Consider the following 17,652-nt stretch of genomic DNA (forward strand, 5'->3'; position numbering starts at 1 on the left):
GTGGGATCCTCCCGGACCGGGGCACAAACCCGCGTCCCCTGCACCGGCAGGCGGACTCTCAACCACTGCGCCACCAGGGAAGCCCTCAATAAAGACTTTTCATGCCACAGTATAGGGGATGGAGTTGGACAGTGAAGTGAAATTTGATTTCCAATCTAGGCTTGCTATTTTCTATGTAAAGGTCTTTGGGAACATTACTTAATGTGTCTGAGACTCCATTTTTAGAAAAAAAAAGATGCCTATTTTACAAGACTATTTTGGAAATAAAATCAGATAAGATAGATAAATGGACGGATGGATGAATGGATGGATAGATAGATGGCCTGGCACCTAATAAGCACCCAATAAATGTTAGTTTCTTTTCTCCTCCCTCGAAGAAATAGCCATGAATTTGTACTATTTTTGTTCCCAATAAATTGCACATTTTGAATATGATCTCATTAAGCCTCTAATGAAGCTTTCTTCTTCAAACCAAAGCATCCTAATCCTGCTAGTGTTTTCTTTTTTTTTTTTTGCTGTATGCGGGCCTCTCACTGCTGTGGCCTCTCCCGCTGTGGAGCACAGGCTCCGGACGCGCAGGCTCAGCGGCCACGGCTCACGGGCCCAGCCGCTCCGCGGCATGTGGGATCCTCCCGGACCGGGGCACGATCCCGCGTCCCCTGCATCGGCAGGCGGACTCTCAACCACTGCACCACCAGGGAAGCCCCTGCTAGTGTTTTCTTGACAAAATGCTGTCTCATCCCTTTGTTAACTCTGGATGTCTTTTCCTTGGTCCTTTCCACATATCCAATTTTACATGCAGAATTCAAAACCAGTCATATCCTTTGGAGGATATGACAAGCAACTTAGAGTTGCTTTAGAGTTTTGTCTAAACTATGGCACTTTCTAGAAGGAGAAAACCAAGGAGGGTAGTATGGAGGGTACAGTCACAAGCCTGCACGAACTTGCACTGCAGGTGATGACTGTTGGATGTTCTCAAGCCCAACTGGAGAATGCTCACAGGCTGCAAAGATTATTTCCTCTCATGTTTTGAAGTGGTCTCTTTACTCTAACTTTTTAAGATATATATACTAGAAATGTAAGAACATTTCTTATTCTGGTCCTAAATTCTTCTTTTGGCATTGAGGATAAGCTGATGTGTAGAAAACAGCTTAGGTTAGTCTTTCCTTGTTTAATAAGCACTTAAATATAATCTTGGTAATTAAAGTATTTTTAATATAAATATGAACTCAGCAATGAGGTAAACTCAAACAATGATTTGAATTGCTTCCACAAACGATTATTACCCATATATATAGGAAAATGCCTCTCCAGAATATAGCAAAGATACCAGTCCCTGACTTTTAACAAATCCTTATTTATTATATATTAGAAACTCTCATTCCTTATTAATTAAGTATATATTATGTATAACAACAACAGCAACAACTACTGTAACACACATATAATGCCAGTACTATTATAAAAATAAATTATATGTATATATAATTTTAATTCTTGAAAGAACTCTACAAGGAATCATCATCAGTATTTCCATTTTACATTAATTAGGAAACTGAGGACAATGAAATCAAGTAACTTGCTATCACATAGCTAGCAACTTCCTTAGCCCTGGTTTAAATTCTGAGAGTCTGGTGAGGATCCATGATCTAGACCATCTTGTACATTATTACAGAACCAAATGGTCTGAAGTATTGACTGAGAACTTCTTGTGTCTTTTTTTTTTTTAAATGGAATAGAACAAATGTCACAATGGAGATGGTAGTTTACTGTTGAGAAATGAGTTACTTACTGTTGAGAAAAGAGTTACTTAATTCTTCCAGAGCAAAGTTTCTGTTTAGTCATCCATTCCTATCTCTGTTTTTTTTTATTGGAGTATAGTTGATTTACAGTGTTGTGTTAGTTTCAGGTGTACAGCAAAGTGAATCAGTTATATATATATGTCTCCATCCTTTTTCAGATTCACCTCCCATATAGGTTATTATAGAATGTTGAGTAGAGTTGCCTGTGCTATACAGTAGGTCCTTATTAGTTATCTATTTTATATATAGTTGTGTGTATATATTAATCCCAATCTCCTAATTTATCACTTCCCCCCATATTTCCCCTTTGGTAACCATAAGTTTGATTTCGAGATCTGTGAGTTAGTTTCTGTTTTGTAAATAAGTTTATTTGTATCATTTCTTTTTAACTAGATTCCGCATGTAAGTGATATCATATGATATTTGTCTTTCTCTGTCTGGCTTACTTCACTTAGCATGATAATCTCTAGGTCCACCCATGTTGCTGCAAATGGCATTATTTCGTTCTTTTTTATGGCTGAGTAGTATTCCATTGTATATATGTACCACATCTCATTTATCCACGTGTCTACAAATGACTCAATTTCATTCCTTTTAATGGCTGAGTAATATTCCACTGTATATATGTACCACATCTTCTTTATCCATTCATCTGTCGATGGACATTTAGGTTGCTTCCATGTCTTGGCTATTGTAAATAGTGCTGCAATGAACATAGGGGTGCATGTATCTTTTTGAATTATGGTTTTCCCCAAATATATGCACAGCTGTGGGATTGCAGGATCATATGGTAGTTCTATAGTTAGTTTTTTAAGGAACCTCCATACTATTCTTAATGGTTGTATCAATTTACATGACAGTGTAGGAGGGTTCCCTTTTCTCCACACCCTCTCCAGCATTTATTGTTTGTAGTTTTTTTTTTTTTGATCATGGCCATTCTGACTGGTGTGAGGTGGTACCTCATAGTTTTGATTTGCATTTCTCTAATAATTAGTGATGTTGAGCAGCTTTTCATGTGCTTCTTGGCCATCTGTATGTCTTCTTTGGAGAAATGTCTATTTAGGTCTTCTGCCCATTTTGGGATTTTTTTTTTTTTTGATATTGAGCTGCATGAGCTGTTTGTATAGTTTGGAGATTAATCCCTTGTTGGTCGCATCATTTGCAAATATTTTCTCCCATCCTGTACGTTGTCTTTTCATCTTGTTTATGGTTTCCTTTGCTGTGAAAAAGCTTTTACGTTTAATTTAATCTGTTTATTTTTGTTTTTATTTTCATTACTCTAGGAGAAGATCAAAAATGATATTTATGTCAGAGAGTGTTCTGCTTATGTTTTCCCCTAAGAGTTTTATAGTATCCGGTTTTACATTTAGGTCTTTAATCCATTTTGAGTTTATTTTTGTGTATGGTGTAAGGGAGTGTTCTAATTTCATTCTTTTACGTGTAGCTGTGCAGTTTTCCCAGCACCACTTATTGAAAAGACTGTTCTCCATTGTATATTCTTGCCTCCTTTGTCATAGATTAGTTGACCATAAGTGCGTGGGTTTATTTCTGGACTTTCTATTTTGTTCCATTGATCTATATTTCTGGTTTTTGTGCCAGTACCATACTGTTTTGATGACTGTAGCTTTGTAGTATAGTCTGAACTCAGGGAGCCTGATTCCTCCAGCTCTGTTTTTTCTCTCAACATTGCTTTGGCTATTCAGGGTCTTTTGTACTTCCATACAAATTGTGAAATTTTTTGTTCTAGTTCTGTGAAAAATGCCATTGGTAATTTGATAGGGATTGCATTGAATCTGTAGATTGCTTTGGGCAGTATAATCATTTTGACAACGTTCATTCTTCCAATCCAAGAACATGGTATATCTCTCCATCTGTTTGTGTCATCTTTGATTTCTTTTATCAGCATCCTATAGTTTTCTGCATACAGGTCTTTTGCCTCCTTATGTAGGTTTATTCCCAGGTGTTTTATTCTTTTTGATGTGATGGTAAATGGGATTGTTTCCTTAATTTCTCTTTCTGATCTTTTGTTGTTAGTGTATAAGTATGCCAGAGATTTCTGTGCATTAATTTTGTATCCTGCAACTATACCAAATTCATTGATGAGCTCTAGTAGTTTTCTAGTGTCGTCTTTAGGATTTTCTATGTATAGTATCATGACATCCGCAAATAGTGACAGTTTTACTTCTTCTTTTCAAATTTGGATTCCTTTTATTTCTTATTCTTCTCTGATTGCCATGGCTAGGACTTCCAATACTATGTTGAATGAAAGCCTTTTTCCTGATCTTGGATGAAATGCTTTCAGTTTTTCACCATTAAGAATGATGTTAGGGCTTCCCTGGTGGTGCAGTGGTTGAGAGTCCACCTGCCGATGCAGGGGACACGGGTTTGTGCCCCGGTCCGGGAAGATCCCACATGCCGCGGAGTGGCTGGGCCCATGAGCCATGGCCGCTGAGCCTGTGTGTCCGGAGAGAGGCCACAACAGTGAGAGGCCCGTGTACAGCAAAAAAAAAAAAAAAAAAAAAAAAAAAAAAAAAAAAAAGAATGATGTTAGCTGTGGGTTTGTCGTATATGGCCTTTATTATATTGATGTAGGTTCCCTCTATGCCCACTTTCTTTTTATCATAAATGGCTGTTGAATTTTGTCCAAAGATTTTTCTGCATCTATTGAGATGATCACATGGTTTTTATTCTTCAATTTGTTGATGTGGTGTATCACAGTGATTGATTTGTGGATATTGAAAAATCCTAGCATCCCTGGGATAAATCCCACTTGATCATGGTGTATGACTCTTTTAATGTGTTGTTGGATTCAGTTTGCTGGCATTTTGTTGAGGATGTTTGCATCTATGTTCTTCAGTGATATTGGCCTGTAATTTTCTTTTTTTTTGGTGGTATCTTTGCCTGGTTGGTATCAGGGTGATGGTAGCCTCTTAGAATGACTTTGGGAGTGTTCATTCCTCTCAGTTTTTTTGGAACAGTTTCATAAGGATAGGTGTTAACTCTTCTCTAAATGTCTGATAGAATTCACCTGTGAAGCCATCTGGTCTTGGACTTCTGTTTGTTGGATGTTTTTTTTTTTTTTTTTTTTTTTTTCTTTTTGCGGTATGCGGGCCTCTCACTGTTGTGGCCTCTCCCGTTGCGGAGCACAGGCTCCGGATGCGCAGGCCCAGCGGCCATGGCTCACGGGCCCAGCCGCTCCGCGGCATATGGGATCCTCCCAGACCGGGGCACGAACCCGTGTCCCCTGCATCGGCAGGTGGACTCTCAACCACTGCGCCACCAGGGAGGCCCTGTTGGATGTTTTTTAATCAGAGTTTCAATTTCAGTACTTGTGATTGGTCTGTTCATATTTTCTATTTCTTCCTGGTTCAGTCTTGGAACATTGTACCTTTCTAAGAATTCATCCTTTTTTTCTAGGTTGTCCATATTATTGGTGTATAGTTGCTTGTAGTAGTCTCTTATGATCCTTTTTATTTCTGTGGTGTCAGTTGTAATTTCTCCTTTTTCATTTCTGATTTTATTGACTTGGGCCCTCTCCCTATTTTTCTTGATGAGTCTGGCTAATGGTTTATCAATTTTATCTTTTCAAAGAAAACGGAAAAAGAACCAGCTTTCAGTTTCACTGATCTTTTTTATTTTTTAGTCTCTATTGCATTTATTTCTGCCGTGACCTTTATGATTTCTTTCCTTCTACTAACTTTGGGTTTAAAAAAATTTTTTTTTTATTAGTTTCTGCTTTATAACAAAGTGAATCAGTCATACATATACATCTGTTCCCACATCCCTTCCCTCCTGCGTCTCCCTCCCTCCCACCCTCCCCATCCCACCCCTCCAGGCGGTCACAAAGCACCGAGCTGATCTCCCTGTGCTCTGCGGCTGCTTCCCACTATCTATCTACCTTACGTTTGGTACTGTATATATGTCCATGCCTCTCTTTTGCTTTGTCACAGCTTACCCTTCCCCATCCCCATATCCTCAAGTCCATTCTCAAGTAGGTCTGTGTCTTTATTCCTGTTTTACCCCTAGGTTCTTCATGACATTTTTTTTTTAAATTCCATATATATGTGTTAGCATACGGTATTTGTCTTTCTGTTTCTGACTTACTTCACTCTGTATGACAGACTCTAGGTCTATCCACCTCATTACAAATAGCTCAGTTTCATTTCTTTTTATGGCTGAGTAATATTCCATTGTATATATGTGCCACATCTTCTTTATCCATTCATCCGATGATGGACATTTAGGTTGTTTCCATCTCCGGGCTATTGTGAATAGAGCTGCAATGAACATTTTGGTACATGTCTCTTTTTGAATTATGGTTTTCTCAGGGTATATGCCTAGTAGTGGGATGGCTGGGTCATATGGTAGTTCTATTTTTAGTTTTTTAAGGAACCTCCATACTGTTCTCCATAGTGGCTGTACCAATTCACATTCCCACCAGCAGTGCAAGAGTGTTCCCTTTTCTCCACACCCTCTCCAGCATTTATTGTTTCTAGATTTTTTGATGATGGCCATTCTGACTGGTGTGAGATGATATCTCATTGTAGTTTTGATTTGCATTTCTCTAATGATTAATGATGTTGAGCATTCTTTCATGTGTTTGTTGGCAGTCTGTATATCTTCTTTGGAGAAATGCCTATTTATAACTTTGGGTTTTGTTTCTTCTTCTTTCTCTAGTTGCTTTAGCTGTAATGTTAGGTTGTTTATTTGAGATTTTGTTTCCTGAGGTAAGATTGTATTGCTAAAAACTTACCTCTTAGAACTGCTTTTGATGTGTCCCATAGGTTTTGGATCATAGTGTTTTTGTTGTCATTTGTCTCTAGGTATTTTTTAATTTCCTCTTTGATTTCTTTGGTGATCCACTGGTTGTTTAGTAACATATTGTTTAGTCTCTACGTGTTTGTGTTTGTTTACAGTTTTTTTTCCTATAATTGATTTCTAATTTCATAGCCTTGTGGTACGAAAAGATGCTTGATATGATTTCATTTTTCTTAAATTTACTGAGGCTTGATTTGTGGCCCAATATATGATCTATCCTGGAGAATGTTCCATGTGCATTTGAGAAGAAAGTGTATTCTTCTGCTTTTGGATGGAAACATTAAGTCCATCTGGTCTAATGTGTCATTTAAGGCCTGTGTTTACTTTCTGATTTTCTGTCTGGATGATCTGTCCATTGGTGTAGGTGGGGTGTTAAAGTCCCCCACTATTATTGTGTTACTCTCGATTTCCCCTTTTATGGCTGTTAGCATTTGGCTTATATATTGAGGTGCTCCTATGTTGGGTGCATACATATTTACAATTGTTATATCTTCTTCTTGGATTGATGATATAGTGTTCTTCCTTGTCTCTTGTAACAGTCTTTATTTTAAAGTCTATTTCATCTGATATGAGTATTGCTACTCCATCTTTCTTTTGGTTTCCTTTTGCATGGAATACCTTTTTCCAACCTCTTACTTTCAATCTGTATGTGTCCCTAGTGGGTCTCTTGTAGACAGTATATATACGGGTCTTGTTTTTGTATCCACTCAGCCAGTCTGGATCTTTTGGTTGGAGCATTTAATCCAACTACATTTAAGGTAATTGTCAATATGTATGTTCCAATTACATTTAAGGTAATTATCAATATGTGTGTTCCTATTGACATTTAAAAAAATTGTTTCGGATTCGTCTTTGTAGCTTTTTTTCCTTCCCTTCCTCTTTTGTTCACTTGTGATTTGATGACTATCTTTAGTGTGTGTTTGGGTTGCTTTTGTGTGTGTGTGTGTGTGTGTGTGTGTGTGTGTGTATCTATTGTAGTTTTTTGGTTTGCAGTTCCCATGAGGTTTTAAAAATGTTTAAGTTTTATTCTTTTTTTAAAAAACTTATTGATTTGTTTGCTTGTTTGCTTATGGCTGTGCTGGGTCTTTGTTGCTGCGTATGGGCTTTCTCTAGTTGCAGCAAGCGGGGGCTACTCTTTGTTGCAGCGTGCGGGCTTCTCATTGTGGTGGCTTCTCATTGTGGAGCATGTGCTCTAGGCACGCGGGCTTCAGTAGTTGCAGTGCACGGGCTCAGTACTTGTGGCTTGCAGGCTCAGTAGTTGTGGCACACAGGCTTAGTTGCTCTGCCACATGTGGGATCTTCCCAGACCAGGGCTCGAGCCCATGTCCCCTGCATTGGCAGGCAGATTCTTAACCACTGTGCCACCAGGGAAGTCCCCCCATGAGGTTTTGATATAGCAGTCTATATATACACAAGGTTGAATTAAGTTGCTGGTCTCTTTCCACCTAAAGAAGTTCCTTTAGCATTTGTTGTAAACGTGGTTTGGTGGTGAATTCTCTTAGTCTTTGCTTGTCTGCAAAGCTTTTGATTTCTCTATCAAATCTGAATTAAAGACTTGCTGGGCAGAGTATTCTTGGTTGTAGCTTTTTCCATTTTATCACTTTAAATATATTTTACCACTCCCTTCTGGCCTGCAGAGTTTCTGCTGAAAACTTTATGGAGATTCCCTTGTATGTTATTTGTTGCTTTTCCCTTGTTGTCTTTAATATTTTTTCTTTCTCTTTAATTTTTTCCAGTTTGATTAATATATGTCTAGGCGTATTCCTCCTTGGGTTCATCCTGTATGGGACTCTCTGCACTCCCTGGACTTGAGTGAGTGCTTCCTTTCTCATATTAGGGAAGTTTTTGGCTGTAATATCTTCAAATATTTTCTCAGGCCCTTTCTCTTTCTCTTCTCCTTTGTTGACACCTGTAATGTGAATGTTGGTGCATTTAATGTTGTCCTAGATGTCTCTGAGACTGTCCTCATTTCTTTTCATTTTTTGTTCTTTATTTTGTTCTGTGGCAGTGATTTCCACCACTCTGTCTTCTAGCTCACTTCTGCCTCAGTTTTTCTGCTATTGATTCCTTCTAGTGTATTTTTCATTTCAGTTATTGCGTTGTTCATCCCTGTTTGTTCTTTAAATCTTCTAGCTCCTTGTTAAACATTTTTTTGTATCTTCTCAGTCTGTGCCTCCATTCTTTTTCTGAACTTTTTGATCATCTTTACTATCATTACTCTGAATTATTCTTCAGGTAGATTGCCTATCTTCTCTTGATTTAGTTGTTCTTGTGAGTTTTTATCTTGTTCCTTCATTTGCAACATATTTCTCTGTCATCTCATTTTGTCTACCTTTCTGTGTTTGTGGTCTCCTTCCACAGGCTGCAGGATCATAGTTTCTCTTAGTTCTGTTGTCTGCCCCCTGTGGGTGAGGTTGGTCCTGGGGTTTGTGCAGGCTTCCTGGTGGAAGGGACTGGTGCCTGCCCTCTGGTGGGTGGAGCTGGGTCTCATCTCTCTGGTGGGCAGGGCTGTGCCAAGGGGTGTGTTTTGAGGTAGCTGTGAGCTCAGTATGACTTTAGGCAGCCTGTCTGCTGATGGGTGGAGCTGTATTCCTGTTTTGCTGGTTGTTTGGCCTGAGGCATTCCAGCTCTGGAGCTTGTAGGCTTTTGGGTGGGGCCAGGTCTTGGTGCCAAAAATGGGACCTCTGGGAGAGATCATGCTGATCAGTGTTCCCTGGGGCCTCTGCCACCAGTGTCCTTGCCCCCAGAGTGAGCAACCGCTGACCTTTGCCTCCTCAGGAGACCCTCCAAGACCCCTAGTTAGGTCTAGCCCTGGTTCCTATGGAGGTATTGCTTTGTGCTGGGTCCCAGTGCATGTGAAACCTTGTGTGCGCCCTCCAAGAGTGGAGTCTCTGTTTCTCCCAGTCCTGTGGAGCTCCTGCACTCAGGACCCACTGGCCTTCAAAGCCAAATGCTCTGGGTGGGGGGGTTCTTTCTCCCGATGCCTGATCCTCAGACTGCCTTGTAGGGCTATTTTTATGTGGGAACGTTCCTGTATAGCCTAAGTGGGTTTAATATTTTTCGGTGCTAGAGCTGCTTTTAATATGCTTGTCTGCCACCTCTTTCCTCAGTGTATGCTGGCCATTATCCCCTTGGTAAGAGGAGTGACTGATGTTGTGGTGACCTGAGCCTGCACTGGATATTGAACGGGGGCCTCCCCTTGCTCTGAGGTTGTCACTGCCCTGTCAGGGGCAGGGTCTGCTCTCCAGTTGGAGTAGAGGCCCCGAGATCTGTTTCTGAGCTGTGTTTCTGACCTCTAGTGAGACATAGGCAGTATTGGAGCACTCTCTCTGGGAGAGAAGCCACTGAGTTTTTCTCCTCCAGAGCTGTTCAACTGTGAGTGTGCTCTGTTGCATCACTTTTCACCTGTTGTGCTAGCTCATAAATTATACTATTGCTGGAACTGCTCTCAGACCCACCTTAACAATGGGTATGCCAGCAATTGGCCCTTGTGTCTTTCAGGCGTTGTTTTCACCAGACTACCAGCACAGATCCACTGCAGTCAGGTCCCAGGACTGCAGTAATTGTGCACCAGGACCTGCTGTGGGAGCTATGGAGGCAGCTCCGATTCTGGGCCGGTCTAGTCCCCATGTGTATGTGCCCACAAACCCACAGTTGCTAAAGCTAGACCCATCTCAGCTGGGGGAGCACTCATTCATTTGGATATTCTGCAGGTGCTGAGTTTACAAAGCCAGCAGCTGGGGTGTAAATCCACAGTTCCCACAGCTGTGAGGAGAGATTTCAGCTCTTCTTCCTTAGTTGCATGGCCCATGAGGCTCAGCTGTGGTTTCAGCCCCACCTCTGCATGTGGGCCTTCCACCAGTGTCTGTTCCCGAGGCTGTCCCAGAGCCTGCCCAGGTGGGTAGGGTCAGAGGCGGCAACAGGTGGGGCAAATGCCAGCCTGCTGGGGTGGGCGGGGGTGAAGGAGGCAGCCACAGTGGGTGGGGCATGTGAGCCTGCTTGGGCTGTGGGGGTGAAGGAGGCAGCTGCGGTGGGTGGGGCATGTGAGCCTGCTTGGGCTGTGGGGTGGAGGAGGGGGTGGGGGTGAGTGAGCCTGCTCTTGCAGGCGGTGGCCAAGGAGGGTGAGGTGTGCAAGCCTGCTCAGGCAGGAGCCCCTTCTAGTGCCCAGGGAGGCAGGGGCTGGCGCGTGGGGAAGGGGGCTGCAATGGCAGCCTGGGCTTCTTCCACAAACATTCCTGCTTGTAGAGCTCTGTACTCCCATACCTTCAGGCTCTCTCTTTGCAGCTAACAGCAGTCCCCTCCCTGGGTCTGCTCTCCAAACCCCAGGTTCTAGCACCCAGCCTCTGTCCGCACCAGCAGACACATGTCTCAGGCTGGGACGTGCAGGGCTGTGGCACCAACCATTCATGTAGGTCTTACTCTGTCCTGCCTGCCACAGACTGGTTGCTGTGCTCTCCTCCGAGCCCCTGAAGCTCCCCTTCTGTCCTAGCTGATCTCCCTACTAGCGAGGGGGCTTCCCTGGGTGTGGGAACCCCTCCTCTTTCAGTTCCCCCCCAGGGGTGCAGGTCGTGTCCTGTTTCCTCTTGTCTTTTTAAAATTTCTTTTGTCCTACCCAGTTGCATGGGGATTGTTCTTGTCCTTTTAGATGTCCGAGGTCCTCTGCTAGTGTTCAGCAGGTACTCTGTCAGAATTGTTCCATTCTTGATGTACTTATGGGGAGAGGTGAACTCCATGTCCTCCTATTCTGCCATCTTGACTCCTCCCTCACTCCTATCTCAGTTTTTGTTTTCTTTTTTAACAGAGGAGCTAAAATTGTTTGATGTTCTTTACTGCCCAGAAGAGGAGGACTAGGAAGGGAAGGAGGTATCCTTTTGAGGGGAGGGCAGTGTTCATGCAGAGGTCACATTCCTTTCAATCATGTTCCCATGGGTTTGCGGACATGCAGTGGATTTCCTCAGCTAAAGGCAAAAACGGCGCCCCATGAAAAGTGTTTATAAAATTTATGCTGTTCCAGGAAGGAAAGGCTAACCTCTCCCTCCCAAGTGGATGTCCACTTAGTCATGGAGTTTGCTGACTTGCCCTGGGGAGAGAAGATGAGAATCTCAGGCAGGGAGAAAGAAAGGAAGCAAGGACTAGCCCTAGTAAGTTCCACCTGAGGGGTAGGAAAGATGGATGCTACTCATGTCTGCAAGCCTCACAGTTGAAGATGCTGAGGACAGATGAGAAAGGGTGACTACGTGCTTGTGAGGAGGGATTGATGCAGCTGGGGCAAAGTGGGTGAGTGCATCAGAGGACTACAGTGTGCTACTGCCAGGGGGTTTTGTAGAAAAGATCGCTGATGCGCCCAGGGGACCACGTGCTGGGGGAGTTGCTTGAGTTTCTTAGCATTGGTGCATGTTTGGTTCTCTACCCATCCAGGCTACATCACCCGTGATAGCTAACAGAAAGGAGGAGTGCCACAGGAGAATGTGAGGAATGCCATTTCCCTTTTTTTTTTTTTTAAAACAACTTCATTTCTACCAGAGAAGAAATCTAAGAGGAAGGAGGATCTAGAGGGCAGTATGAGAGAGAGAGCAGACCACTCCTCTGTCAGCTCCAGAGCACGTTGGTGGACCCCAAGTCTTAATTGTGTTGGAAAGAGAGACAGAGGTTTGACTGAAAACACAAGATTTTAAAATAGAGAGACTAAATAATAGAGATTTTAACTGAAATGCCATTAAGGAAGTCTACTTATCATTGAGAAATAGGGTGGAACAAAGCATAGTTGGTAACAGATATTGGAAAAATAGTGACTTAATTTTTGTACAGTAAACAATTAAGTGTTCTCAAATCAGTTGCACTTATAAAGCAAGTGGATGGAAATATTAACTCCTTCTCAGCCCCTTCAGCTTCTATCTGACTGCGGAATTTAGAAATACAAAATACTAAGTCCTCTACACGTAAGCCTGGCCAGCCAACATCACCATTCTCATTTCCTGCCTTGTACACCTTGTGCCAAACCACTCAGTGGCCTTTTGACATCTGAAATCTGCTTAGATGTTCATGTTTTGCATGTGCTCTTTCTCCTGCAGGGAGTACCCTTCCTTCCAATGTCTGTCAGTCAGGCAAATATCCACAGATGCTTCAGTTCTCAGCTTGAGAGTTATATCTTCTCTGAAACCATCCTGACCTGTTCCCCCCTCCCTCTTTGATACCCATTCTCAGTCAGATATCATTTCTGGATCCTTCATTAATCCCTCATATGTATTTCCTGTGTGATGGTTACACTGTTATGTGCAGGTGTGTGTTTATATTTCTGTCACTATCAATAGATAATGAGTCCTCTGAAGGAAAAGATCTTATTTGACTTGTTCAGTGTAGTACCTCGCATGGTGCTTGGCATATATATAACATAAGCTTCGTAGATATTTGCTAACAGAAAGAAAAAAAAGGGGTAACGTGGGAAGGGAGGGAGGAAGGAAGGAAAGAATTTATGCTCAAAGTGACGAGGGTGCTCTGTTTGGTTTAAGAGAAGGCTCCAGATTATTCTTATCGCCTTACCCTTCCAGGGAGATGGCCCGTTGGAGAGTCACTGAAGGCTGGCGGGTTGTAGTGCTGTGCTGGGAATGACTGCAAGAAAAGAAAGAGAAAACAAACACAGATCATTTATTTAAAATATCTTTGCACATTCTAATAGTCTTATTGTCATGAAAAGAATCAATCTTGGAAGAAATACAGGAGAGATTAAATGACTGTTCTTTGGTGATAAGCAGAATCATCCACCACAGTATAACACTCTACCAGATAAGGGGCTAATATTTCTTTATAATTTGATTTCAACATGTATTATTCAAAAGTAAGCTCTAAATGAAGGGTAGCCATGAAAAGAAATAAATATATTTGGAAGAGGTAATTATTTTCCCCTTGGAATAAGGTAACATAAAGCATAAAAACAAATTTTACTATGATTCAATATATTATTTTTTTAATGCAGAACATTTTTTTCTAACAAAATTTTAATCAGCAAATTTGCAAATTGGAGTAGTATTTAATTAGTATAAATTTATTAGTTTATATCTGCAATACTTATAAAAATAATTCAACTGTTGAATAACACAAAAACTTGAAAAAATGGGATTTCCAGTTGCATATCAACATTAGAATTTAAGGTAATTCCATATTTATTTTGGTTGCATGATAAGAAGACTGATTTTATAGATAAGTATTTGCACTAGAAATTATATTGTATATATAGTAGTATCTAATACTTATTGAGTACTTATTGCCTGAGTTACTTTTCTAAGTATATTTTTACATCCTTTATTTCTTACAACTCTATGAGGTATGTACTGTCCCATTTGACAGATGAGGAAATTAAGGTAAGGAAGGTTTAAAACTTGCCCAAATTCATGTGGTAAATACCTGTGCTCGAAATGGTATCTAGACTGATTCTAGTGCCATTCTTCTTAACCATCATATTATATCACCTTCCAAATGGTAACAGTTTTTTTGGCTTTGAAAGAATTTGTCTTGCAATCTCAGAATACTCTTCAATCAGAGATAGAGGGAGGCTCTTTCTTCTGAGATATGCACAATGACAATCCAAGAGCATATTGTAATGAATTGTGAGTTTCCTATGTATTAAAGTATATAATAAAATGTATTTCAGTGTGTAATTTTAGTTTGTAGTATTAGTTTAAAAACTTATTTGTAACATTAGTTATATATACATGTAGTGTGTGAAGGTGTGTATATACAAATATATGTATAGAGAAAAACTTCAGTAAAATATTTGCAGAACATGAGGCAACATCACACAATTCTAAGACTTCTCAGCACATACTTTGAAAACACTGCCATAGCCAAGCAAATAGGCTGCAGATATTCATTCAGAACTTTTGTTATTATGGGTGAGAGGAGGTGTTTCTCTGTGACTAGCATTTAACTGTGACATGGATGACATTTATCTGAGGTTGAGAGAGCAGACTTTGGGGACTATGGCTAAGGCCTAGAGAATGGTTGTCTTCTTCAAATTAAGGATTGTATCCTTTGTTTCCTGGCATCCCTCATAGTGCCGAGCATCCCTTATGTCCACTAAGCGTGTTTTGATTGGCCAACTGAAAGGCAGCATAGCATTGAGGAGCTGGACCATGTAGCCCGGCTGCCTGAGTTCAAATTTCAGCTCTGCCACATAGACCAATGTGACCTTGACTGAGTTTCTTAAAGTTCTCTGTAACAGTACCTTCCTCATAGGGTAGTTATTCAGTGAATACGGTCTTTAGAACAGTGTCTGTCTTACATGGTAAAAGCTACATAAGTGTTAAATAAACTGATATGATTTAGCAGAGTGTGCATTTTGAGAGCTTTCTTTAGTACTAAATAAGCATAATTAGTTACTTAGATCACTTCAATTAGCCATATAGTCAATGCCACAAGGTGTAGATTTGTGAGTATATTATAACTTTGGTGGTCAATATCAAATTATTAAAATGTTTTCTGTTGTAAAAACAACATTATAAAATTAATAGAAATCAGCCACAGCAATCAGTCAGACAAGAAAAAAGACATAAAAGGTATCCAGATTGGAAGGGAAGAGGAAAAATTGTCATTATATGCAGATGACATGATACTATACAGAGAAAATCCTAAAGGCACCACCAGAAAACTACTAGAGCTCATCAATGAATTTGGTAAAGTTGCAGGATACAAAATTAATATACAGAAATCTGTTGCATTTCTTTACACTAGCAATGAAATATCAGAAAGGGAAAGTAAAAAAAAAATCCCCTTTAAAATTGCATAAAAAAATACTTAGGAATAAACCTGACCACGGAGATGAGACATATGCTGAGAACTATAAAACACTGATAAAGGAAGCTGAAGGTGAGGCAAAGAAATGGAAAGATAACCCATGCTCTTGGATTGGAAGAATTCATATTGTTTAAATGGCCATACTACCCAAAGCAATCTACAGATTTAATGTGATCCCCATCAAATTACCCATGACATTTTCCACAGAACTTGAACAAATAACTCTAAAATTTATATGGAACCACAGAAGACCCAGAATTGCCAAAGCAATCCTGAGGAAATCCTGAGGAAAAAGAAAAAAGCTGGAGGTATAACCCTCCCAGGCTTCAGACAATACTACAAAGTTACAGTAATAAAAACAGTATGGTGCTGGCACAAAAACAGACATATGGATCAATGGAACAGGACAGAAAACCCAGAGATTAACCCACGCACTTATGGTCAAAATTAATCTACAACAAGAAGGCAAGAATATACAATGGAGAAAAGACAGTCTCTTCAATAAGTGGTGCTGGGTAAACTGGACAGCTACATGTAAAAAAAAATGAAATTAGAACACTCTCTAACACCATACACAAAAATAAACCCCAAACGGATCAAAGACCTAAATGTAAGACTGGCTATGTAAAACTCCTAGAAGAGAACACATGCAAAACATTCTCTGACATAAATTGTAGCAATGTTTTCTTAGGTCAGTCTCCCAAAGCAATATAAATAAAAGCAAAAATAAACAAATGGGACCCAGTCAAACTTACAAGCTTTTGCATAGCAAAGGAAACAAAATGAAAAGACAACCTATGGAATGGGAGTATATATTTGCAAATGATGCAACCAACAAGGGATTAATCTCCAAAATATTATGCAGCTCAATATAAAAAAAAAAGACCCAATCAGAAAATGGGCAGGAGACCTAAATAGACATTTCTCCAAAGAAGACACATAGACAGTCAACAGGCACATAAAAAGTTGCTCAACATGGCTAATTACTAGAGAAATGCAAATTAAAACTACAGTGAGGTATCATCTTATGCTGGTCAGAATGGCTATCATTAAAAAGTCTACAAATAACAAATGCTGGAGAGGGTGTGGAGAAAAGGGAACACTCCTATACTGTTGGTGAGAATGTAAACTGGTGCAGCCATTATGGAAAACAGTATGGAGGTTCCTCAAAAACTAAAATCAAAAAATAGAGTTGGCATATGATACAGCAGTCCCACTCCTGGTCATATATCTGGAAAAGATGAAAACTGTAACTTGAAAAGATACATGTACCCCAGTGTTTATAGCAGCACTATTCACAATAGCCAAGACATGGAAGCAACCAATGTCCATTGGCAGATGAATGGATAAAGATGTGGTGTATATATACACACACATATATATATACATACACACACAACACTGGACTATTAATCATAAAAAGAATGAAATAATTCCATTTGCAGCAACATGGATGGACAGAGATTATCATACTAAGTGAAGTAAATCAGAGACAGACAATATGATATCATTTAGATGTGAAATCTAAAATGATACAAATGGACTTATTTACAAAACAGAAAGAGATTAACAAAGAAAAGACTGGTGGTTGCAAGCGGGGTGGGGGAGGGATGGATTGGGAGTTTGGGGTTAGCAGATGCAAACTATTGTATATAGAATGGGTAAACAACAAGGTCCTACTGTATAGCACATGGAGCTATATTCAATATCCTGTGATAAACCATATGGAAAAGAATATAAAAAAGTATATATGTATAACTGAATCACTTTGCTGTACAGCAGAAATTAACACAACATTGTAAATCAACTATACTTCAGTAAAAAAAAAATTCTCTGACATAAATCATAGCAATGTTTTCTTAGGTCACTCCCCACAGGCAATAGAAATAAAAGCAAAAACAAACAAATGGGACCTAATCAAATTTACAAGCTTTTGCATAGCAAAGGAAACAAAAAGACAACCTAGGGAACAGGAGAAAATATTGCAAATGATGTGACCAACAAGGGTTAATTCCCAAAATATACAAACAGCTCATACAACTCAATAACAAAAAAACCAAACAACCCATCAAAAAATGAGAAGACCTAAATAGACGTCTCCAAAGAAGACACATATTGGGTTGGCTGACAGGCACATGAAAAGATGCTCAACATCACTAATTATTACAGAAATGCAAATCAAAACTACAATGAGGTATCACCTCACACCAGTCAGAATGACCATCATCAAAAAATCTACAAA

The 17,652-nt window shown here is 40.0% G+C and overlaps 1 protein-coding gene across 6 annotated transcripts in view; it reads right to left on the minus strand.

The window, feature by feature from the left end:
* The window catches only part of DLG2 (discs large MAGUK scaffold protein 2), a 1,231,136-nt gene that overhangs the window by 417,872 nt on the left and 795,612 nt on the right, over positions 1-17,652 (minus strand). For all 6 annotated transcript variants that reach the window (XR_014016293.1, XM_081239496.1, XM_081239495.1 and 3 more), the window contains one exon: positions 13,161-13,229. Coding sequence is in view for 5 of the 6 variants with exons in the window: in XM_081239496.1 (XP_081095622.1) it covers positions 13,161-13,229 (69 nt within the window). In the remaining variant the exon portion in view is untranslated. The remainder of the gene's footprint in view (positions 1-13,160; positions 13,230-17,652) is intronic.

This window comes from Mesoplodon bidens (genome assembly GCF_964165515.1).
Source record: "Mesoplodon bidens genome assembly, chromosome: 7".
NCBI lineage: Eukaryota > Metazoa > Chordata > Mammalia > Artiodactyla > Ziphiidae > Mesoplodon > Mesoplodon bidens.